Genomic DNA, 24,019 nt, shown 5'->3' with positions numbered 1-24,019 from the left:
TTTCACCTGTTTCCTGTTACTGTTTTAAATCTGGCTACTCGAGAATTTAAAATTACATGTGTGGCTTGCATTGTATTTCTATTGGATGGCACTGGTCTAGAAAGTCAACAAAAAATCCAGCCCGATATGTGGTGCTTGCCAGTTTCCATGGTGTAAGTGCTCCCATCGTGGCTGATTTTAAGCAGTCGACATACGGTCACTGAACATGGAGTTGTGAAGAGATGGCCAGAAGCGCACCATTACACAGTGCTTCCACCGTAGAGATCAGTAGATGTAGTTAAAGAGCACAGACAGTAGTAAAATATAGGAAAATACGAAGTGCTTAGTTTTGAACATTACTTTTGTTTTTAATATAATTTAATTTTAATTTTATATAATTTATTAATGTCTGTGTTTAACAACTGACTCACAAAAATTCTTTAAATCTGACAGTTGGCTCTTGTGAGTGGCTTCCCATGGGAGGGTTTTGAGCAGAGGAGGACGTGATCAGACTTAGGATCCTTTGGGCTGCTGTGTTGAGGACAGTCAAAGTCAATAAGGTGATTGTGCACTGGTGAGAGAGTCAGGGGCTCCCAATCGAGGGGCTGAGGCCCCAGGCGAGGTGTGGTTGGAGCCACTGGGTGTTATGGGGGCTGGGGTCCCCAGCTGGGTGTCAGGGTGCTCAGTGGTGCAGTTCCCCCCTGTGCCCACAGTGCGGCAGCACAGTCCAAGTGGCGGTGCCTCAGAGTGGGGCAGGGTCCTGCTGTCTCTTGGTTGGGATGGGGAACTGAGGCCCCAGACACAGGGACTTAGGTTCCCCACGGCTTCTGCCCTGCTCCGCCAAGGCCCTCAGGGTTAGTGAGCGTGCACAGGGCCCCCAATTCACCAGGGCATTCTCCCCTGTGAGTCTTTGCCCATGCCAGTGCCCTTTGCCTTAGGTGGCTCCTGCTGGAAGCCACCACCTCTGCCCTCCAGCCAGTCTCCTCAGGGCTGCCCCTGGGCTGCCCAGACCCCTGGGTTCCCTCAGCACAGCCCCGAGTGTACTGTGTGGTCCCGTGCTTCTGCTGCAGGCTGGGAGACTAGAACTGAACTTCTCCCCTCTCCCAGACTCATTGTGAGTGAGGCCCTGTACGAATTGTCTCATTTAATTCTCTCCACAACCTCTTAATAGCTTACTTGGGGCCTGGGCTCAAATCCTGACTCTGCCACATACTAGCTGTGTGACTAGCACAGTACTTAACCTCTCTGTCCTTGGTTTCTTCCTAGGATTAAAGGAATGACGGTAGTGCCTGGCACAGACTAAGCACTTGGTGTTAATAAGTGGTAGGAATTAGTATTCGCCCTAATTTTGCGGATCAGTAGACTGAGGGCCAGAAAGATGAAGTGGCCGAGGTAGGATTAGCACTTGGGGCCACGGGGAGGAATGAAGCACAGAACTCCACCTTCCAGCAGGCCTGTGACAGTGTCCACCTACCCAGCTCCTGGAGTCTCAAACAATCCACTCCCAGCAGGGGCTGGCGCCCCTGAATCCCTAGGTCCTGTGGCCCAGCTCAGCATGCAGGCTCAGGGCCGGTGTCAGGGCTGAGTCTGCACCCGGACAAGGAGCACTGGGCTGGAGGTCCAGAGACCCGTGCATCATCCCCCCTGTGACCCTGGGCAGGTCATGTCTCTCTGAGCCTCAGTTTCCTCCCTTGTAAAATGAGGACAGGCTGGGTCTACCCCACCACTCCCCCTACCTGCCTGGCCTTTCACTGAGGCCTCGGACACTGCTCACCCTCTGAGGACTGGGGGCCGCAGATCCACTGCCCCCTCCCCTATCTTGGCCCTAAAGAAGGCCCTTAGAGCCAGCTCGATTTTGCACACCATGCAGGATGAGGTGCTCACTCCTTCCTGGCTTGGGCTCCCCAGTGGTCTCCCAGTCTGACCCCCACCTTGCTTTCTCCCTCATCTCCTCCTACCCCAGGTCCCACCCACCCCCATCCCCAGCCAACTCCACTCCAGGAATCTTCCAGCCGGGCCCCTGGGGGAGCCTCCAGGAAGAAGCTGTGTGTGTGGTTTGGGCAGCAGAGGAGGGTCGTGGCCTCAGCCGGGATCTGGGCCAGCTCCTGGAAGGCAGGGTCCGCCTCCCTCAGCCAGGCTATCCTGGTTTTCCTCCCACTCCCTTGCTGCCCCTCCTCTGTCTCCATCTGGGGCTTTCCCCGTCACCCCTTCCTCCCTCTTTCCCTCCACAGGCGGCTATGGGCAAGTCACTTCTCTACCCTTCCATTCACTGTCTGTAAGGTGGAATCATCTTTGTACCCACCTCCAGCATCACTGCAAGGATTTGAGCAGATGACGCACAGATACAGCATTTACTGGGGCACCTGCCTCTGAAGACGCCCTTGATGCACATCAGCCTGGCTCAGGGACACCCCTGCTCTCCACCTGCCTCCCCATATCCCAGCAACCACCATTTCCTGTGGACGTGACTCCTAAACAGTGTAGATTATTATTTGCTTTTTGGGGGGATTTTTTCGTGAGAAGATTGGCCTTGAGCTAACGTCTGTGCCAATTTCCCTCTATTTTGTATGTGTGACATTGCCACAGCCTGGCTTGATGAGCGGTGCGTAGGTCTGTGCCCGGGATCCAAACCTGCGAACCCCGGGCTGCCGAAGCAGAGCGTGTGCACTTAACCACTATGCCACCAGGCCGGCCTCCTGGATTATTATTTGTGTTTTATTTTTTTTAACAAAATATTTCAAACACACTGAAAAATACTTAGAATAACAGAGAAGCCACAGAAGTACCCACCACCCACACACATTAACATTTTGTCATATTTGCTTCAGATCTTTTTTATTCAAATATATTTCTAAAAATGTGTTGAGCACCTACTGTGTGCCAGGCAGTAGGGACACTGCAGTGAACAACAGCATTAAAAGCTCAGCCCCAAGGGAGCTCAAGCTGGGAAGACAAGTAATACACATAAAAGGAAGTTAAAGTAGGTGGTGGGTGAGAAGAAGGAGTCAGAGGAGGGCATCTGGAGGCGGGAGTAGGTCAGGGAGGCTTCTTTGAGCAGGTGTCACTTAAGTCAAGATTAAAAGGAGGTGAGGGATTTGCCTAAGTGAAAACTTGGGGGGCAAAGCATGCCAGGCAAGGAAACAGTAAGTGCAAGGGTCCTGAGGCAGAAGCTCATCTGGTACATTTGAAGAATGGTAAGGCAACCAGCATGTCTTGGAGCCAGAGTTCTAAAAACAGCTGGCTCACTAGGTAACAGACCCTGCCAGGCCCTGTGCTCAACTCCTGTTTTGAATGATCTCATTTAGTCCTCACTAAATTTTACAGAGGAGGAATTGAAGCCCAAGGTGGACAAGGGGCTTCTCTGAGGTCACCCAGCTAGCAAAAGGATGTCTTGGAATTTGGAGCCAGACCTGAGTCCCACCTCAGATCTGGGCTAGGGTCTTGGGGTGGCCTAGGAGGAGAGAGGAGAGAGAAGCCACCCCACCCAGTAAATGCCGAGAAACCAGCAGCCGCTCCCTGACCTGGGGTTGACCAGAGGCTGGGAGGCTAGAGGAGGGACCAGCTTTCCCTTCCAGTGCTGCTGACTCAGGTGCCCTCCTGCCTCCCCTAACTCCTGGGACAGGTGCCAGGGCACCTGAGATCCCTGAAGACCCTGCGTTCACACCCTTGCCTGCGCTCCCCGGAGCCACAGCCTCAGCCTCAGCCGCACCCACAGTTTCCTGCTGTGAGCAACGAGCAGCCTGGCCCTGTTGCCTGTTGCTGGTGATAATCCTAGGCCGCAGGCTCTCTCCTTCGGGGGAGGAGAGAGACAGACAGTCATCAATGCCCTAGACCCTCCCAGCTGAGGGATGGTACCCTCCCCAATGCCATTCCTAAACCCTGTCCCGTAGGTATGCAGATGGGCTGGGCCTGTCTGCCCAGGTCTCAGTTTACCCATTTGTACCTCAGTGTACCCATTTAACTCCTTTCAACCTGATTGCATGGGGCCAAGCTGGCTGGTTTAAAATCCAGACTCTAGAGCCCCACTCGACCGTCATTTGCGTTTGATGGACCTGGAATCTGTGTTGTTAACAGGTGTGTGGGGGAGCTGTGACACTTTGAGACCTCTGCCTGCCATGCCACCCTTCTCTGTCTGTCCTCAGCCCTCTCCCTGTTAAACTCTTCACCCATTACAGCACAGCTTGGACTGTGCCCTCTCCCTCCAGGACCTGCCCCAGGTCAGATGCCTCTTCTGGGCCCCCACAGCCCCGGTGTGTCCCCCGTCACAGCACAGCAGACTCCTGATGGTTGTGGTCTCTACTCAGCTCTGTCCCCACCAGACTGTGAGCTGGGCGTGTGTGGCGGGGAGGCATGGCCGCTTACTGCCTGATGACTAAGTCCCATTTCAAAGACAGAGAAATGGAGACTGAGGAAGGGCAGGGACTTACCCAGGGTGATAGAGAAGAGTTCTAATAGCAATTAACAAGAACTCTAATAACAGCGAACACTCACACGGCTCTTCCTGTCTACCTGGCACATTCTAAAGGGCTTTACGAGAACAAATTCATTTCATCTTCACAAAAACCCTTTGAGGTAGGGACTAGTACTATCCACATTTTTACAGATGAGGAAACTGAGGCACAGAGAGCTTAAGTAACTTGCTCCAGGCTGCACAGCTTCTAAACGGGGAAGTTTGGATGTGAATTAACAAATTCCTAACACTTCCCTGTGTCCCTGTGCCAGGCCCTCATTTCATGGAAGAAGCAACCTGAACTCAGGCCTCATCACTCAGCCAGTGGGTGGCAGAGCAGGGACCAGAACCCAGGCCTCGGAGATGCCTGTGCTGGGCATGAGGTGGGCAGTGGCCAGAGGGATCTGACCTTCTCAGTCCAGTCAGCTCTGCCCAAGGCTCGGGTCACAGGCCCTCGTGCCTCTGCCCATCTGTCCCAGCCTCCTCACAGTAACCTGGATCCTGCTGCCGCCCCCTCACAGGACCCCTGAGAGCACTGTCAGCGGGACAGGGAGGGGGAGTGGTGCGCACACAGTAGGCACTCCCAGTCTTTGTTGCCATCGGCATCTTCCTTTCTCCCGCAGCGCCCCCAGCCGGCTGCCAGATCCAGCCCCACGCATGGAGGCGCTGAGGAGGGGGCAGGCGTGGAAGAGGGTGGTCAAGCCCCTGTGGGTGGGGGTCAGAATTCAGGCCCACCTCTCTCGACACAGCCGCTGGCCTTGGGGCCTGGGTCCACCTGCCCACCTCGAACCTGTCCAGCCCCGAGCCCGGGGCAGCCTATCCTGAGCCTGCAAGGAACAGTTCAGCCTCCAGGCCGCCGTCCAGATGAGAAAAAGAGGCCTGGGAGGTGGGTGGGGACAGGCCCAGTCGCTCTCAGAGGGCGGAGGCGGGGCACGGCTTTGTTTATACACGGTTCCCCCGCGCCTGGGAGGCCCTTCCCCCATCTCTGTAAAGCCCAAACCCATTCTCAGGACTGTCCCAAATGCCACCTCCTGAAGAAAGATCTCTTCTCTCTGCTAGGTCTCTGTCTCTCTCTTTGGCTGATGGCACTCCTAAGAATCCCCTGTGCTGCCACACAGAGCCTTTTGCGTTGGGTCCTGGAGGGTGTGTAGGAGTTCCCCGGGGGCTGAGGAGGGCATTCCTGGCTGACTACACAGCCAGGGCAAAAGCATGGCGATGGGAAGTGTTCTGGCACACTGGAGAACAATCGAAGTGGTGTGCCGCGAAACTGGTAAAATATAACTTGGCTATCATCGGGCCAATGGCATGGATGGGGAAACTGAGGTTGAGGGGCCAGGGAGTTGCTCCAGTCCCTGGCTTTCGGGACAGGACTCCCTCACTACCTGAACATGTACGTCCCTTGCTCGTTGGAGGAAGGAAAAAGCCTCCAAGTTGAGGAGCACGCGCTGGCCCCTACCAGAGCTGGTCCCCAGCCGCCCACACTGGAGCCTTGGCTCGCGGACTACAAGTCCCGGCAGGCCGCGCGCCGCAGCGCATGCTCGGCGGGCGTCCCTTCGCGAGCCCGGCCGAGCCCGAAGGCCCTGTCTTCCCCATTGTCTGGCCGGCGGGGGCGGGGCGGGCGGGGCAAGGGCGCGCTCATTGGCCGGGCGGCGCGTCAATCGCGCCCCGCGCCCACCCCTATGCAGGCCCCGCCCCGCGCGCCCGCGCCCGGCCGCCTGGCGCCCCGCCCGCGCCTCAGGACCGGCGGGGCCGCGCGGCGCATCCTGCGGGCGGCGGCGGCGGGCGCGGCGCCGGCGGCCGGACGCAAGATGATGAAGTTTCGGTTCCGGCGGCAGGGCGCCGACCCGCAGCGCGAGAAGCTCAAGCAGGAGCTCTTCGCCTTCAACAAGGTGCGGCGGTGGCGGCGGAGGCGGCCCGGTCGCGCGGGAGGGGGCGGGCCGGGGCCGGGGGCCGGAGCCACGTCGGGCCGGGGGAGGGGGCGCCCGGCTGGGGCGCGGCGCGGGTCTGTCTCGCGGACTCCCGTGCCGCCTCTCCGGGTCCCGGGCCTCGCCGGCCGCGCTGCAGCCGCGGTTGCCGGGGCCCTGCGCCCCTCAGCCTCTGCCTGTGCCTGGGAGGGGGCTCGGCCGTGGGCCCGTGTCGCTGCGTCTCTCGTCTCCGTGTCTCTCCCCCGCCGTGTCTCCGAGGTCTCTTGAACTCGCGCTCTCTCCTCTCTGGCTCTTGGTCTCGGCCCCCCGCGCCCTGCTCATCCCTGGGGGCGGCAGGCCCGGGTTTGTTTTGCTTCGCCCCCGGGCTGGGCGGGACGGGCGGGAGTGGAGGCAGATGTTGGGGGGTGGGGCCGGGAGGTCCCTGTCCTGGCCTTCCCCGCGCCCTGACGCCTGGCTGTGTCCCAAGCCGCACTTGGGGTCGCGGGGCCTCCGTTTTCCTTGCCGTGAAATGGGCCCGCTTCCCCCCTGCTGTGGCTGCCGCCCCATGTCGCGTGGGCGGCTGGCCGAGGGGCGGGTGGGCGTCTGCGGCGTGCTTCTCCCCGGGTAGGGCGGAGGGGCCCGGAGGAAGGGCCCTGGCCCCGCCTGCCCGCGCGCCCCTCCCGGGGCTTGCTCCGGGCTCCGTTCTGCTCCAGAGCCCTCTCACTGCGCAGCCCGCGCTGCCCTTGGGGTAGAGTCGTTATCCCCGTCGCACGGATGAGAAAATTGGGGTTCAGGAAGGGCTGACGACTTGCCCAAGTCACAGTGAGCTGGTCGCTTTGTCCTTGTGTCCCCTTGTCGGTGGGGTTTGACTTTAGCTCGGAGGGGCAGGGATTTTCTCAGGGGCCACTGTGGTCCAGGAGGTCACTCTGCCCCTTTTGCAGGGACAGCTGGGCCTGGAGGGGCAGAGGCACCGAACGTCTCTTGGGGCAGGCAGGGTTTCCAAGGTGCTAGTGGGGGCCTCCAGGACTCTCAGACTTAGTGGCCCAGAGCCTGAGGCCGAGGGCCGGCCCCCTTCCTGTGCTGCTGGTGGGCGGGCCAGCCCCTGTGCGGCCGCTGGGCTGAGGTCGCCTCCCCAGCGGTCAGGCGCAGTGTAGAGGGGGACCTCGGCCCACCTGGCTGGCCCTTGGTCAGAAGCAGGGCTGCAGCTGAGGAGGGTGAGACCATTCTGAGTGGCTGGCAGGGGTGGGGGGTGTGGTCTTGGGCAAGGAGCTTGGTCACCAGAAGGGTCACCACTGAAAATAGGCCCCAGGTTCTCTAGCTGGGGGCCAGGTCAGAGGCGAGCACTGCCTTGGGACTCAGTCTTGGTCCAGGTCCCAGCGCTGCCCTCATGTTGCCTGTGGGAGGTCCATTCTGTGTCAGTTTAACACGTGCTGAGCTCCTGCTGTGTGTGAGTTCTCCTAGGTGCTGGGGATACCGTAGTGACCCGAAGGGACAAACACCTCTTCACTCAGGGGCTGATGTACAAGTGGAGGAGACAGTGAAAAGCCAAATCAAGAGTAAAATATGCAGCAGGTTGGGTGGTGGCCAGTGCTGTGGATTAAATAAAGCGAGTGGGGGCCAGGCATGGACCCTTTGGGCAGGAGTGGCTGCTAGAGCCAGGGGGCCTTAGCGGGCCTTGAGGAGTTGATGCCTGAGCTGAGACCTGAGTGCTGGGAAGGAGCCCGCCCTGAGGCTTTCTGGGTAAAGTGCCTTCCTACTAGAGGGACTGGAGGTGCAAAGGCCCGGAGAGGGGCCTGCCTAGGAAATTGGAGGAGAGCAAAAGATCCCTGGGCCTGGAGTCAAGTGAGCCAGGGGAGAGTGGGGAATGGAGGACAGAGGGGCCAGATGTGAGGATTTGGCTTTGCCAGAGTGAGCTGGGAGCCCGCGAGGGTCCTGAGCAGAGGAGGGGCCTGGGCAGACACCGTCAGGTCCGGAATGGGCATGGCAGTGCCAGTGGGAAAGGGATGCTGCCTCCCTGCCCCTGGCCACAAGGGTGACACTGTCCTCAGGTAGACTTACTGCCCCCAGTGCCCAGGTGGGAAACTGAGGCCTGGAGAGTCCTGAGACTAGCCTAAGGCTGAGCCAACTGCCCACAGGGCTGAGCCTATCTAGATAGGATGAGGCAGGAGGAAGGCTGGGGTGAGAGGCCTGGGGACCAGAGTTTCTTACAAAGTATGTGTCTTGCTGACGCAGTGGTCAGGAGGAACCACTGGCCCACATCTGGTGCCCCACATTGGTGTTGAGGACAGGGGGATGGGGACCCAGGGCTGCAGGCTCCCCAGGGACACTCCACCCCACCTCCAGGCCTCAGGGGCTGAGTATGAGCTGCTTGGGGGGGTGTGCAAACGGAGGAAAACACAAGTGAGTGGAATCAAGGAGCGAGTTCTGTCGACACCCCCAGTGCACAAGCCCCCTTCACACCATCCCCACCACAGATGGGAGGGGAATCTTGTTCTCCAGTTTCCAGGTAGGGGACCCAAGTCTTGGAAGTGAGTGACACCGTCAGAGACTGGGCAGGAAGCTCCCTCTCTCTGGGCCTCAGTCTCCCTGTCTCTGAGTCTGGGGGTGGGGCTGGGTATGAAGAGCCTCTGCCTAGCTAACTTGTGGGTGTTGGCCTCTGACCTCTGCATGGGGTCTGTGTCGGGGAGCCCGTGGACTTCACGTGGGAGCTCAGGTGGCATGACGCCTCCACGAGCTTCAGTCTGTGCCTTTAGGAGTCGGGTGTGGAGCCCCACCCCCCGGGGCAGGTGGAGTCCACTTCCAAGCCTGCACCGTGTTGAGCTTTGTTCTCCCTGTTTGTTGCCAGAGCCCTCTGCACAGTGAAGAGGACAGGGGTTTTGAGAGGGACGGGGCCTCGGCTGGAGGAAGGTCTGTGTGGTGGGGCCAGGGGCTCAGACCCTTGTGCAGTGATTGGAGGTGTGATTGCCCATTTCACAGTTGGAGACACTGAGGCACAGAGTGCAGATGGACCCAGCGCTAGTCCTGCTGTGCAGCAGAGGCAGAACCTGCAGACTGCCTTGGGGTGGGTCTCAGGGTAGGCCGGGGGCAGCCATGCCTGTGTGAGTACCCTCCCTCCCCGCCCCACCCCTTAGACTGTGGAGCATGGCTTCCCCAACCAGCCCAGCGCCCTGGCCTTCGACCCGGAGCTTCGCATCATGGCCATCGGCACAAGGTCTGGGGCCGTCAAGATGTATCCTTTGCAGGCCGTGGCCTTGGGGGCCTGTGAGGACCACCTGCTTGTGGCTCCCTGTGTGCTGGACTCCTTGGGCTGGGCCCAGCCTAGGAGGCTGACGTAGGTGCTGGGATCCTGGTGGAAGCCCGTGCAGCTTCTACCCTGGGATATCTCCTCACAGAGATGAGGTGTCGATCAACTTGCAGTGGCCACAGCTGTCCCTCAGTGCATTTCAGCCAGCCAGTTACCTAGGTGACCCTGCCATCGTCCCAGCAACTGTGACTGGGGAGGCTGGGCCAGGGGGGCTGGCTGAGCATGGTACCCATCAAGGGTGGTTGGAGGGCGGGGATCACATAGTTGGCTCTTGCCCTGGTGACTGGGCACATGTGTGTGTGCGAAGACACATGTGTTCGGCCGAGGGGCTGGTGGCAGTGCCAGGCTCGGCATGGTGAGCGCAGCTCGGCCCCCACCTGGATGCTGGCGGTCACACAATGGGCTGTGTGAGCTGCACAAAGCGGGCATTTTCCCTGCAGGCGCAGGGTGGGGGTGGGGTGGGGGCAAGCAGGCAGCTGAATGCCTCCTTGCCTGCCATGGAGAATCCCACCCCAACTGCTCGCAGTGAAGCCCTTCAGGCCAGGAAACCGAGGTGCAGAGTCTGGCTGCCCGCTGCTTGGTGAGGAGTGCCTGCCCCCACCCCTCCCTGTTTGACCCTCTGGGTCTCAGTACCCTCGCTGGGGACATCAGTTGGCACAAAGTGAGTCAGTGCCTGAAAAGAGGTGGGCTGGAGGTGGGGGTCTCCCCACCCCGGGGCTGGGGGCACTGGCCAGGCAGGGGTGGGCGCCTGGGCCTGTGGTTTGAGCTTGCCTGCTCTAGGGAATGTGGCCGGGCCTGAACGCCCCTCCTCTCCCTCCCTGGCCCCCTGCCCCCAGGCCCCCACCTGGCCTGGGGGGCACCCACTCCCTGGCCTGCTACTCCCGCCCCTTGCAGGTGCTGTGCTGCCCCACACGTGTGTTGTGTCCCCACAGTGCCCCGCTCCACGTCTCTCTCTGTCAGCCTCTCGAGCGTCCCTGCTGGTGTCCTGGTCTTTCTTGTGCACTGACTCCTCGTGCTCACAAGGAACCTGGTGTGCAGGCAAGGAGATAGCCTCAGAGGAGACCAGAGCCCTCCCCTCCCTCCCTCTTTCCCCGCAAACCACCCCAGCCCAGAGCCCTGGGTGGGGAAACTGAGGCTGGAGAGGACGACGGGCCCTGGCCACAAAAGCTGCCCCTCCCCCTCAAGGCTGGCCCCGTCTCCTTGGCGACCCTGGTTCCCGCCCAGCACTCATGCCCCCTCTTTTGTCCCCTCTTCTGTTCTCCTGGCTCCTGCAGGGAATCCCAACTCCAGCTCCAAGCAACGGCTCCTTCCTTGTTGCCGGGTGATGTTACTGCCCCCTCCCTAGTCTTCCTTCCTGGGGCCCCCTTGGCCCTGCCCATCTGCCATCAAACCTGGAGTTGCTGGGACTCTGGCACTGAGCCTGGGCACTTGAAACCAGTTACCCAACCTCTCCAAGCCTCTGTGTGCTTGCCTGTAAAATGGGCAGGCCGTGGCCTCTCCTCCCTCCTGGTGGGGGCCACTGGCTGCCCGTCCCGGAGAGAGGTTGGTTTCCTTGTCCACAGCTGGAGTTAGGCCTGGAGCTGTGGGAAGGGGCAGCCTGAACTCTCCTCTGCCCTGGGCTTCCCTGCCCAGGCCTGGCCTGGCATCTCTGCCTGTGGGATCCTGACCTGCAGGGCTGGGCTCTCGTGCACATAGACACACACAAGGCTGGCACCGAGTGGAGCCTTGGCTGTGTGCCAGGCCTAGGCAGCATACTGGATGTGTTTTTATTCTTACCTGCCCTGTGCCAGCCCTATGAGGTGGGAGTCACTAGCCCATTTCAGATGAGGAAGTGAAGGTCATACAGCAGCAGCAATTTACAGGAGTTGAGTGGAGCCTGCACTCTGAGCCTGGAGATCCCTTGTGGGTGCAGGATGGTGCTTCCTCAGGGAGGGGCCCCTCCTGGGCTCTGGGGGCTCCTGGATAGGCAGGCCTGGCTGGGACCATTGGAATGGTCCTGGGAAGGAGGTGGCTTGGGCATCTCCTGTGCCTTGGTTTCTTGGTTCTGGGTCCGTGCCTGCTTGTATCTGCCCTTGACCTGTTGCCCTCAGCTACGGTGCACCAGGTGTGGAGTTCACGGGCCTGCACCGAGACACAACCACTGTCACTCAGATGCACTTCCTGCCTGGCCAGGTGAGCCTCTCTCCCCACCAGCTGGCTCCCATGGCCCCCAGGCCCCCCTCCCCAGGGCAGCCCAGTCTTGGTCTTTGCTCACCCTCCAGGGCCGCCTCCTGACTCTGCTGGACGACAGCAGCCTGCATCTTTGGGAGATCCTTCACCATGATGGCTGTGCCCATCTGGAGGAAGCACTCAGCTTTCAGCCACCTAGTCGGCCGGGCTTTGATGGTGCCAGGTACTGGAGGACTTGGCCAGGGACCAGCCACCAGTCATAGGGGAGCTGGGCGGGGGCTGTGGAAACCAGCCGTGCAAAGGTGTGTTAGGGACAGGAAGCTGTCCAGGGGTGGGGTTCAGAGTGGCTGGGTACGTTGAGTTGGGCTTGGGTCCCAGAAGGCAGCATTTGGACCCCTCTTGACTGAGATGTGCTACCTGGACTTTGTGGGTATTAGATGGGGGGTGTTCTGGCTGAGTCCAAGGAGAGCAGGTAGGGTCCGTGCTAGGCCCTAGGACTGCTAGGGCCTTGAGGCCCGGGATGGGAGAGTGTGGGTGTTGTGTCCCAGACTCCTGGTACCTGATGCGTGGCACTGTGCTCCCTGCAATGATGGAGGTGTCTGGGGCCATGGGGCAGATCTAAGCTGAGTGATATCAGCAAGGGTCGCCTGGCCCCTTGAGTTGGGGGTGGGTTGACAGGCAGGTGAAACAGCAGGTTTTGGGGCAAGAAGGGTCCTGCTGGGCTGTGCTGTGTGAGGTGTCAGCAGGAAGCCTCAGAGGCCAACAGAGTGGCCTGGACCACTGGTGAGAGTGAAAGGGGCCTTAGTCCCTGGCTCTGCTGGCCCTTACTGAAATGGCTGGAGTGGGCGAGTCCTTCACGCTGCGAGATGCCTTTTTCTAGCTCAGTGAGAGGCTTGTACTGCTCCTGTTGCGGGCTGGATGACACCCCCACACATCCAGCTGTAACCTAGGGGTGCAGTCCTGGGGTCTCCCAGTCTCTGCAGGCAGGGGTGGTCTAGGTCCCCCTGCAAAGTCAGGGAGGCATCCAGAGGGCTGGTGGCAGGGGTTCCTGGGTGGGGCTCAGGAGAGCTGTGTGTCCTGGAGCTCCTGGTCCTGGCCCAAGGGGTGGCCTGGTTCCTGCATTCCCTTCCTGGTGGGTGGGAGGGGCTTGGGAGCCCGTCTCCAGAACCTGGGGAGCCTATTTTTATCCCTCTCACTGCCGACATCCTGATGAATAATTGAGCGAGCTAATTGCGATGCCCACAGCCACCACCGTCGCCTTGCTGGTCACCAGCCTACTTGATAATCAGGCCCCAGTGAACACAGAGGAGCTGTAACGAACTAACAGTAGTAGCCCAGCTCCCTTTACACCCTCCTCAGCTGGTGGATGGGCCTGCACCCTCACCCGCCTCCCCTTATCTCTCACAGTGGCCCCCCCAGCCTCACCCGCGTCACAGTGGTCCTGCTGGTAGCTGCTGGTGACATGGCAGCCCTGGGCACCGAAGGTGGCAGTGTCTTCTTCCTGGATGTTCCCACCTTGACTTTGCTTGAGGGCCAGACCCTTGGTCCTGATGAGGTCCTGCGAAGGTGAGAGGCAGGCAGACTTCCCAGCACCCGCTTGATGCCCAGACAGAGCTGCTGCTGGCTCACCTGAGCTCCCTCTGCAGTGTGCCAGATGACTACCGGTGTGGGAAGGCACTGGGCCCCGTGGAGGCGCTTGAGGGACACCTGCGGGACCCCACCAAGATCCTCATTGGCTATAGCCGGGGCCTGCTGGTCATCTGGAACCAGGCCGCACAGTGTGCAGACCATATCTTCCTGGGGAACCAGGTATGTGTGTGTTGCCGGTGCCTGCAGCTGGGGCCCTCTGCTCACGGCTGCCTTGCTCATGCCCATCCACCCTGCCCCGCAGCAGCTAGAGAGCTTGTGCTGGGAGCGCAGCGGCAGCACTCTGGTCAGCTCACACAGTGATGGCAGCTATGCCATCTGGTCTGCAGACACCGGCAGCTCCCCGACAACGCAGCCCATGGTAGCCACCACACCCTATGGTGAGTGCTAGGGAGGCCGAGGGCAGCCCCCACTGCCTGAGCACGGGTTGACGGCCGATCCCAAGCTCAGGCACTGGGAGCTGTGTGGCCTTGGTGGGGCTATCCAGGAACACTTGTGGAAGGCGGCAGTGCCAAGCCAAATCTGCAGAGTTGAGACCCTGGGAGGCATGGTGAGGGGCAGTGGCCTTCCTGTTGGAGAGGCAGAAAGCAGCTGCAAGGCGGGGAGTGATAGAGGCAGGATGTGAATGGGAGAAGAGGTGAAAGGTGCAATCTGGGGCTCTTCTGAGTCCAGCCAGCGAGTGAGCCTGACACTGTCCCATCCCTCCAGGCCCCTTCCCCTGCAAAGCTATCAACAAGATTCTGTGGCGAAACTGTGAATCTGGGTAGGTGGGGAGCCGGGTCTCATGTGTGGGTTGGGGCCTGTGTCTGACTGTGGAGGCAGAGGGTGTGTTCTGGAACATAGGAATGTCCCGCGATGCTCTCTCTGGATCGGTCAGTGTGTGCTCTGGGCCCAAGTGGATCACGTGGCTCCTCTACCCTGCGCAGGGGCCACTTTATCATCTTCAGTGGTGGCATGCCCCGCGCCAGCTATGGTGACCGCCACTGTGTGAGTGTGCTCCAGGCCGAGACTCTGGTGACGCTGGACTTCACCTCCCGCATCATCGACTTCTTCACGGTGCACAGCACGAGGCCCGAGGATGGTGTGTTCCTTGCCCCCCTCCACGCAGTGCCCAGCGCCACCTATCTGTGCTCACTCTACCTCTGTCCCACAGAGTTTGACCAGCCCCAGGCCCTGGCTGTGTTGCTCGAAGAGGAGCTGGTGGTGCTCGACCTGCAAACACCCGGTTGGCCAGCTGTGCCTGCTCCGTATCTGGCCCCGCTGCACTCGTCTGCTATCACCTGTTCAGCCCACGTCGCCAACGTCCCTGCCAAGCTCTGGGCCCGCATTGTGAGCGCTGGCGAGCAGCAGAGCCCGCAGCCTGCCTCCACTGCCTTGGTGTGTGTCGGGGTGTCCTGCGGGGCAAGATCTTGGGGAGGGAGGAGGAAGGGTGTTCTCAGTGGAGGGCACTGCGGGCACAGGCCTGGAGGTGGTTAATGTGGCAGCTGTAGATGGGGAACGCGGGAGTGGTTTGGGTCGTGGATGCCCTGCCTGGGGTGAGAGAGAGAAGACGTTTGTCCCGACCTTCCACTTACATCTCTGCCTCCCTCTCTCAGAGCTGGCCTATAACTGGGGGCCGGAACCTGGCCCAGGAGCCATCACAGCGAGGGCTGCTGCTGACTGGGTAGGGCAGACATGTGTGTCCCCTGGACAAGCACAGTTGTGACGTGTGTGTGTGCATGTGTATGTGGGTGAGCAGGGCCTGATAGAGCCCACATAAGTGCAGGAGAGCCCATTCTGGGCCTGGCGGGTACCAACCTGCCTGGTGACTCAGGCCCTGGCCCCTGGTGGGACCAGGTCACCCCCTCCCACCGGGTGGATTGGGATGAAGCCTCCCTAGACCCTGGTTCAAGGCCCTGCCCTGCCCTGCCTTTTGGCCTGGAACTGAGCTCCACCCACCCAGCCTGCCTTGGGACCGGAAAATCTGGGCCGGCCCACGCCGAGCTGCCCAGGGCAGGTGTTGGGGAGCCTGCCCTGCGCCTGGCGGGCGCTGACGTGCTTGGTGACTCAGGCCCCCACTTCCTGCCCTGCCCTTGCCGCCCGCCTGTGCTGGGACCCTCAGGGCTCTGACTCTGACGTCCGCTCCCTTGCTTGAGAACTCTTACCTGTGGTTCTCAGGGCTACTGGAGGTGTCCCAGCCAGCCCTACAGGCTCGCACATCTTCTCACATCCTGGCTCTGGGCTCCTTCCACTGCCCAAGGGCTCCCCACTGGGGCTCTGCAGCTGTGTCCCAAGGCTGCACCCCAGATTTGTTTGCCCCTCCCCACCTGGTCCCTTCCCTGCTTCCTCCCTACCTCCCCAGTCTTCCTGCTGCTCTGCCTACATGGCTGCCTCGTGCCCCGGCTGATCCCTCTGCTCTGTGACTGGCTAACTCCTGATCACCTTTCTGGATGCTCCCATGGGGGCGGAACCCCCGTTCCTTCCCCTGCTCATCACACTGGTGGTTCTTTCCACGCCTTTCCCCCTGTTTGGAGAGCTCAGGTGCTTGTGGCCTGGGATGCAGCAGGTGCTCAGTTATGCGTTAGCCCTGTACATAGGTTCTTCCTGTTTGTGGTGTGCTGTAGGAGTCTGCTCAGTGTTTAGCATATGCAGTGGGTGCTCAGTGAGTGGCCAGTGGATGAGTGGAGGGAGGGGTGCACAGGGACCTGGCATGGGCCTGATGTTGCCGTCCTTGCAGCCACGAGGATGGCACCGTGCGGTTCTGGGATGCCTCTGGGGTGGCTCTGCGGCCGCTCTACAAGCTGAGCACAGCTGGCCTCTTCCAGACGGACTGTGAGCATGCCGACAGCCTGGCCCAGGCTGCCGAGGACGACTGGCCACCTTTCCGCAAGGTGGGCCCCTCCCCCAGCCCCATGGAGCCTGGTCCCAGCTCTGCCCCATGTCATCGCTCCATCCCGCTCCCCAGGTGGGCTGCTTTGACCCCTACAGCGATGATCCCCGGCTCGGCGTGCAGAAGGTGGTACTCTGCAAGTACACAGCCCAGATGGTGGTGGCTGGCACTGCAGGCCAGGTAGGCCTGAGGCCTCCTCAGGGTTGGGGGTCTCAGAGGGCTTTCGGAAGGAAGTGGGCCTGAACTGGAGGGTCTAGTGGAGTGGTAGAGAGACCAACACAGGCAGAAGCCCAGAGGTGGGAATGGGGCTCCAGGTGGGGCCAGCCAGGGAGGTGGGGCCTGTCGTTGGGGGCCTTGAGTCCAAGCTCTGGCTGTAGGGACCCATGGAGGGTTGGGGCCAGGGGCAGGAGCACAGGTGGTAGATAAGCCCTGGGAGGGCAGGGGCCACTGGGTCTTGGTCATTGCTATGCCCCCAGCATTTGTACACTATACAGAAGGTGCTCTACTTGTGCTTATTGCTAAATGGGAGACAGGCTTGGTGCAGGGGGATTTCTTTGCTCCAGAAGGCCAGGGACCAGTGGGTCTTGATCACCACTAGGTTCCAGGGTCCTAGTATACAGTAGGCATTCAGTAAGTGCCTATTCAGCAGATGAACTGGAGACAGTCCTGGGACCAGCCTGGCAGTGGCTTTACAGGATCAGTGGGGCACGGGTGGCCCCACCCTCCATGCTCGCTCCTCCCTTGCCCCGGCTGTGGGCTCAGGTGCTGGTGCTGGAGCTGAGTGACGTGCCATCAGAGCAGGCAGTCAGTGTGTCCAGTGTGGACCTCCTCCAGGACCGTGAGGGCTTCACGTGGAAGGGCCACGAGCGGCTGAGCCCACGCACCGGGCCTCTGCCTTGGCCCACTGGCTTCCAGCCCCGCGTGCTGGTTCAGTGCCTGCCGCCAGCTGCCGTCACCGCAGTCACGCTCCATGCCGAGTGGAGCCTCGTGGCCTTTGGCACCAGTCATGGCTTTGGTCTCTTTGACTATCAGCGCAAGTGTCCTGTTCTGGCCAGGTATGTGGGGGGCAGGCCTGGAGCCTGGTGAGATGGGGTCTGCATCTCTACCTGGCCCCAGCCTCCTCTGGGACTTCTGGTGCTTCCCCATACCTGCCTGGGCCTCAGTTTCCCCTTCTAAGGCTTGGTGTGATGAAGGTGGTCCTGTCGTCTGTGGTAGCTCTGTCCTTATGTGAAGGGCTGCTGGTGGAGTTCTCAGGCCTCCAGCTGCCGGGTTGGTGGGGCAGCATAGACCGGCACCCCTGATGCCTGGCCCCCGGGCCAGCAGGGGCACGGTGGCTGCTCCAGGAGGCTGCTTTCTAGCACGACTGGCGCCTGCCTGCCCTCAGGTGCACCCTTCACCCCAATGACTCTTTGGCCATGGAGGGGCCGCTCTCCCGGGTGAAGTCACTCAAGAAGTCGCTGCGCCAGTCTTTCCGGCGCATCCGCAAGAGCCGAGTGTCAGGCAAGAAGCGGGCTGCTAATGCCAACAGCAAGGTGAGCTGGGGCAAGGCTGCCCAGGTGCTGCTTCTGCAGGCTGTGCTGTGGAAGTGGAGCCTCCTGGGACCCCAGGCTGACCTGGGTGAGTTGGGGAGGGTGGTGGGATATTGGGCGCCAGGCCGTACGGGAGCGGATGGGATGCAGGGAAGGTGGTGTTCCGGAGCGCCACGCCCTTCCAGTTGCAGGAGGCTAACGCACAGCTGGCGGAACAGGCCTGCCCGCATGACGTGGAGATGACGCCTGTGCAGCGCCGCATCGAGCCGCGCTCAGCTGACGACTCCCTCTCGGGTGTGGTGCGCTGCCTCTACTTTGCTGACACATTCCTTCGAGATGGTGAGGCCAGGGGAGGGATGGGCTGGGGAGATGGGCCTCCATTGGCCATCGAGGAAACAGATGGACGTGCAGAAGGGGTGGGACCACACCTTGCAGAGGCCGGAAAGCATTCTGGGTGCCTGATGTGTGCAGGCTGTGTTGGCAACAGGGTCCATCCAGACAGCCCCCTGGAACTTCTGACGGTGCAGGGCTGTTAAGTGAGCCACTGGGGCCTCGGAGACCCAAATGGAGAGAAGGGAGCCCGAGATCGGGGGGAAGAGAGTGTGCGGGGTCGGCCAGTACCAAGGCCCTGAGGTGGCATGTGTTTGGGAGAGTGCCCAGGTGGTGTCTGGAGTGGAGGGACAGGGCTCTGGGAGGCAGTGGTGCTGGCCACCTTGCCGAGGAGCTGGCTTTGACCCTGAGTGGTGGGAACCCTGGGACGGTCTTACTCGGAGAAGAGGCATGGCCAGGTTTATTGACCGATTCATTGGTTGATTTTTAACTTGTATAACGGACAATTTCAACCATACACAAAATTAGTGACAAGGGCAGTCGCCCACGTCCCTCCCCTGGTGCCACGGGCTGGCTGCTGCTGCAGCTGTTCCCACCCCACACTCTGTCGTTTATCTGGTTGGAGCATTTTCAGTGAAAACCCTCATGTGAGCTCTTCAGTGTGTCTGACAGATGGAGGCATAGCCACGGTGCGTGCGTCGCACCACGGAGCTGACGCTGATGGAGTCTTGTCATACCTGGTCCATGGGCAGCTCTCTTCATTCATCTCAGAGATGCCTTTCTATAGCTGGTGTCGGGTCAGCATCCAGGGAGTCCGCACATGGCATTCACTGATGCGTCTTTCGGCCTCTGAGTGATTGGGGCGTCCCCCCTTCTGGTGTCGTTTATTTGTTGAGAGCCCTTTGCCCAGTGACTTTTCCCACCGTCTGGACATGGCAGCCCCAGCGGACTTCACCCTGTTCCAGCATCCCTGTGAGAAGGCTGCTGGAGTTCAGGCGCCCAGCCAGCCTGGGCGTTGGGGTGTCTTGGCTGGCCGCATTTTGAGTTGCTCACCAGCTGTTCGCTGGGGTTTGGCTCCCCCTGATGGTTGTTGCTGAGGTCATCAGTTCCTCGGGGCACACAGTGCTGGCGCCTGGGTCCACCTTGCTCCCGTGTCTTTACCTCTGACCTTCCACTAAAGGACCTTCCGCAGAGGTTCAGCTCACACACGTGCGCAGGCTAGACGCCCAGGGCTGGCCTCAGTTCATTTCATCCCGGGCCTGGGACCTTCCGGGTCTGGCTGCCGTGGAAAATGCACCAAGAGGGGTGGGGGTGAAGCAGGGGGCCAGCAGAGGGGCACACCCGGGACCCTGATGCCCCTTCCGGGTGAGGGTCCAGTTGCGAGTATTGATAGGACTAATGATGGGGTGTTGGGGGAGGGTAGGGCTTTATGACGGGGCTGCCTTGCTGAGATGGGGCTGAGGGGGCAGGAGGGTGGGGTTGGAAAGATCAGGGTCCAGTTTGGGTGCCGTTGATGTCCCCATGGAGATGACTGAGAGGCTGTTCCTGTCTCTGCGGAAGACTGTGCCCAAGGCCCCCACTATTGTCAGCAGTCTAAAGAAGGTGCCCAAGGCCATGAGGCTGGCTGAGGTCATTGGGGAGGCACGGGATAGGAGAGAACCAGTCCTGGGTGCTGGAGGTTCAGGCGGGAGAAACCTGCAGCATGCAGGCAGACACCCCGCCTCACCAGCTGTCGCCCTGCAGCGGCCCACCATGGACCCACCATGTGGGCAGGCACCAACTCAGGCTCCGTGTTTGCCTACGCACTGGAGGTGCCAACGGCAGTGGCGGGTGGCGAGAAGCGGCCCGAGCGGGCGGTGGAGGCCGTGCTGGGCAAGGAGGTGCAGCTGATGCACCGTGCACCTGTGGTGGCCATCGCTGTGTTGGACGGGCGGGGCCGCCCACTACCTGAGCCATATGAGGCCTCTCGGGACCTGGCACAGGCACCTGACATGCAAGGTGGCCATGCTGTGCTCATCGCATCTGAGGAGCAGTTCAAGGTGAGCTGCGTGGAGACCCTACAGGTCCCCGCCTCCCTGACACCCTTGGACTCTCTAGAACCCTTGGCCTGCCTATACCCCATACCTCTTGAGACCCCCAAGTTACCCCAACAAGCAGAAATGCCCCCTCAGCCTGTCACATTTCTGCAGGACCCTTCCACCTGAGTCCCACCAGGACCCCTTGACTGTCCCCAGGGCTGTTTGGCGGGAACTTGTGGTCTGGGGGGATACCAGCCATCTAACCCTTACCACCAAGTGTGACTGGTTTTGCCACAGATAGAGGGGCTCTGGGAGGTTTCCGGGAGCAGTGTGAAGCCGAGGTCAAGTCTGAGAATGGCACTTGGGGCGGGAGGGTCTTGTCCAGGCAGAGAAGGTAGTGTGGTCAGGGGTGTGGGACTAATTGGCAGCCTGGGTTCGGAGTGGGGGCTGGTGCTGGCAGCCAGGAAAGATGGGCCCTCGGGGGCATGGACTCCAGTCTCTGCTCACCAGCCACCTGCCCCTGGCCAGGTATTCACACTGCCTAAGGTGAGCGCCAAGACCAAGTTCAAGCTGACGGCCCACGAGGGTTGTCGTGTGCGCAAGGTGGCACTGGCCACATTTGCCAGCGTGGCCTGTGAGGACTACGCTGAGACCTGCCTGGCCTGCCTCACCAACCTGGGCGATGTGCACGTCTTCTCGGTGCCTGGCCTGCGGCCCCAGGTGCACTACTCCTGCATCCGGAAGGAGGACATCAGTGGCATTGCCTCCTGTGTCTTCACGCGCCACGGCCAGGGTGAGGCGAAGGCTTCCTGGGCCAGGGGCCCTGCAGGGCCCGGAGAGTTGCCAGGGAGTGTCAGCAGAGGGCGTTCTAGGCGGGGGGGGGTCACGTCACCAGCCAAGGTGGGGCAGGTGCCAGGTAGGAGTCTAGCTGAGGGTTGTGACTGAGTTGCCTCTCGTAACTGCCTTCTTCATTCCTCCTCTCCCCACACCCAGGTTTCTACTTGATTTCCCCATCGGAGTTTGAACGCTTCTCCCTAAGTGCCCGGAACATCACAGAGCCACTCTGCTCTCTGGACATTAGTTGGCCTGGCGATGCTGCCCGTGCCAGGTACATGGAGCGGGGAGCCCCTGCCCCCCAAGGCCTGTGACCAAGGCTGGTCTCATCCCCACCCCCACATTCTACATAGAGCAAGGGTGGTTCTCCTTGGTGTCACCCCTTTCTGGTCCCTGGGCTTGGGAATGGGAACCTTGAGGTGCCTGCCTGTGGCCCCCATCATGGCCCCATTTTTGCAGCTACGGGCTCCGAGAGTCGCCCAAGCTGAGCCAGGCTAATGGGACCCCGGGCATCGTCCTGGCCCCACGGAGCCATGATGGAAGCCCCAGTCCTGTCCGCAGCATGGGAACTGGTGAGGGGGCTGGGCATGACATGAGGGGGTGGGGGTACCCGCACGGCTCCGACATCAAGCCAGGTCTCTGCAGGAGGCAAGACTGGAAGTTGGGGCGGGGCATGCAGGCAGGAGACCGGTGGGGGTGTCTGTTGGTGCTGCATCCCACTGTGGGCTGGGTTTGGGACTGGGTCCCCAGGTGCACAGGGTGCCCAGGGATCCTGGCAGGGGCTTGATCACTTCCTCCCTGCAGATACCCCACAGCCACCTGAGGCTACACTCTCACCCATGTCTATTGACTCGGCCACCAGTGCTGATACCACGCTGGACACAACAGGAGACGTCACAGTGGAGGACGTGACGGATTTCCTGGGGTGAGGCGAGTGGGCGGGTCCACAGGAGGGGCTACCCCAGCTCCCCAGTCTTCCTTCTGCCGGGCTTAGGTCCAAGCTGGCGTGGAGGGCCAAGGAGGGGCCAGACCCCAGACGGTGTGGTCACTGCCCTCTTTCCCCAGCTCTTCAGAGGAATCGGAGAAGAATCTGAGGAACCTGGCAGAAGACGAAGCTCGAGCCTGTGCCATCCTGATCAAATGAAGGGCTTCAGGTACGGGACCCTGGACCCACCTGCGCCTTCCCCCTCAGCCTTGACCCTCGAGCCCCAGCCCTGGTCTCCCCACTGAAAGCCTGGCAGGCCCCTGTGGTGGCAGGACTCCTCGAGACCTGGTGCCTGCCAGAGGTGTCCTGGCAGCGACTTCAGGGGCCCACAGAGACAGGATTTTCGTGGTTTGGTGTTAGAAAAACAGGGCCAGCCCGTCAGCCCCTGGATGTCATGGGTGGTTTCTGGAACAAGGTCAGACCAAAACTTAGAGGTGGCAGCAGCTTGGGGCTCAGGGGCTGGATGGCTAGCTCATTTCAGCAGCTGAGATCACCTAGGCACACAAGGTCGGGCCCTGCCAGGTGAGCCCCAAGAGTGGGGCCTGACTCAAGGCCGGCCAGGCCCCGCTCCGGGCTCAGGAGGCCTCCTGCCCAGGTCTGGGGCCCATAGGTCTGACCAACCTATTAGATATCCAGTGCCCCCGCCCACACAGCCTTGCCCTGCACCAGGTACAGACACCCCAGCTGTCTCTTTGCTTTTTGCTGGGGTCACCACTGCCCCCTCTCTGGCCGCGTCCTGACCTCTGTGGGCTGGATGTGGTCAGTGCTCAGAAACTCGGCAAACCCACCTTAGGCTGTCTCTGCAGGGTCCTTGTCCCTAGATGCCTGGGGTGGTTCTTTTGCCTGCCCTGGGCGGGGGGCTGAGTGGTGACACCTGTGTGGCAAGGTCACCTGCCCCTTTGGGCCTCCCTGGCCTTCTGCTGACCCCCCTCCTCTTCCTCTACCAGGAAGGCCAGAGCTACCCAGCCACCACCTGCCCTGTTGGGAGCTGGGATCCGGGACGCCTGGCTCCACCCAGCCCTTCCATAGACCCATGTCTGCTAACCTGTGGCTCCAGCGGGACCTGCCCACCCCGGCCCAGGGCAGCCCAAGGTGTGGGCCCAGGCCTCGGCTCAGAGCCTCTGGGGTGGATTCAGGCCGGCCTCTCCCAGAGACCGTTGGCTCCCCTGGAGGCCGGGTGCCATGGGGGGAGGACAGCTGAGGCTGGCAGCCCATGCCACCTCCCACTCCACACACCATCCTTCCCCCACTCTTTGCAGAGTATTTTTCTAACGCCTGTTCCTGGCTGGACAGTCATTTCTAAAACTATTTTGGTACTTGTCCCTGGGCCAGCCCCCCCGCCTGAGCGTGAGTGCACGTGTGTGCGAGCGTGGATGTGAGTGACTGGGAGCTCCACCAGGACTGGGGCCCAGTCAGGTGTGTGTGGGAGGTCAGGATGGATTTCCCTGTAGATTGTACCTTGGGTTTTTTTTCTATCATTTTGTTAAAATTAGTGTTTTAATATTAAAAATACTGATTTTTAATACTGAAAATAAAAGCATTTAATATCTCTTAAAGGGTAACCACATCTGCTTTCTCTCTGGCATGGGAGGGGGCATCACACGTGAGCTCACACTGGAGGGAGTCCAATTTCTAAGCCCCCTGAGGGCACAGGTCAGGGTTACCCCCACTGGTGCTACTTCAGCTGTGCTGCTGGGGACCATGGCGCTGGGGGGTGGCTGGAGCAGGGGCCGGCACCTGCATGGACAGACAGGCCCCTAGAGCTGGGGGCGCCACAGGCGGGGCGCTGCCCTAGGCCGGGGCCTGGCGGAAGGCGCCCCAGGCATGGAAGCAGCGGGTGAAGGCGTGCTGCTCGTTGCCCTTGCGGACCAGGCGCAGGCGGCGGGGACGCTCGTGCTCTTTGGAGCGCATGTGCTGGATGTACACCTGGTGAGCGGGACGAAGCGTGAGCCCCGGGCAGTCCTCCCAGCCCGCCGCCCCGCCGCCCCCTCCCCTCCACCC

At 60.9% G+C, this 24,019-nt stretch overlaps 2 protein-coding genes across 23 annotated transcripts in view; one reads left to right on the top strand and one right to left on the bottom strand.

Moving 5' to 3' along the window:
- Positions 1-6,137: 6,137 nt before the first annotated feature.
- On the top strand, positions 6,138-23,574 carry LLGL1 (LLGL scribble cell polarity complex component 1). 21 transcript variants are annotated; one of them, XM_070228305.1, is made up of 24 exons: positions 6,172-6,318; positions 9,465-10,298; positions 10,532-10,675; positions 10,912-11,809; positions 11,899-12,029; positions 13,214-13,372; positions 13,453-13,615; positions 13,698-13,833; positions 14,162-14,216; positions 14,380-14,534; positions 14,607-14,830; positions 15,049-15,116; positions 16,170-16,323; positions 16,398-16,502; positions 17,085-17,377; positions 17,707-17,854; positions 18,037-18,190; positions 19,925-20,220; positions 20,728-20,992; positions 21,193-21,307; positions 21,493-21,605; positions 21,838-21,958; positions 22,099-22,187; positions 22,966-23,574. In XM_070228305.1, exons 4-23 carry the CDS (start codon positions 11,789-11,791, stop codon positions 22,175-22,177), a joined length of 2,955 nt encoding a protein of 984 aa, XP_070084406.1. In that variant the 5' UTR covers positions 6,172-6,318; positions 9,465-10,298; positions 10,532-10,675; positions 10,912-11,788; the 3' UTR covers positions 22,178-22,187; positions 22,966-23,574. The 21 variants fall into 21 exon arrangements, with proteins under 21 accessions (XP_023509407.1, XP_023509409.1, XP_023509408.1 ...); XM_070228306.1 differs by having other exon boundaries at positions 6,190-6,318; positions 10,570-10,675; XM_070228310.1 differs by having other exon boundaries at positions 6,294-6,318; positions 10,598-10,675.
- The window catches only part of FLII (FLII actin remodeling protein), a 13,170-nt gene continuing 12,685 nt past the window's right edge, over positions 23,535-24,019 (bottom strand). For both annotated transcript variants that reach the window (XM_023653637.2, XM_023653638.2), the window contains exon 30: positions 23,535-23,944. In XM_023653637.2, coding sequence (XP_023509405.1) covers positions 23,810-23,944 — 135 coding nt within the window. In that variant the 3' untranslated portion in view covers positions 23,535-23,809. The remainder of the gene's footprint in view (positions 23,945-24,019) is intronic.

The sequence above is a fragment of the Equus caballus genome, chromosome 11 (genome assembly GCF_041296265.1).
Source record: "Equus caballus isolate H_3958 breed thoroughbred chromosome 11, TB-T2T, whole genome shotgun sequence".
Classification (NCBI taxonomy): Eukaryota; Metazoa; Chordata; class Mammalia; order Perissodactyla; family Equidae; genus Equus; species Equus caballus.
Note: the sequence above shows the minus strand (reverse complement) of the source record. Positions and strands in the feature narration are given on the sequence as shown.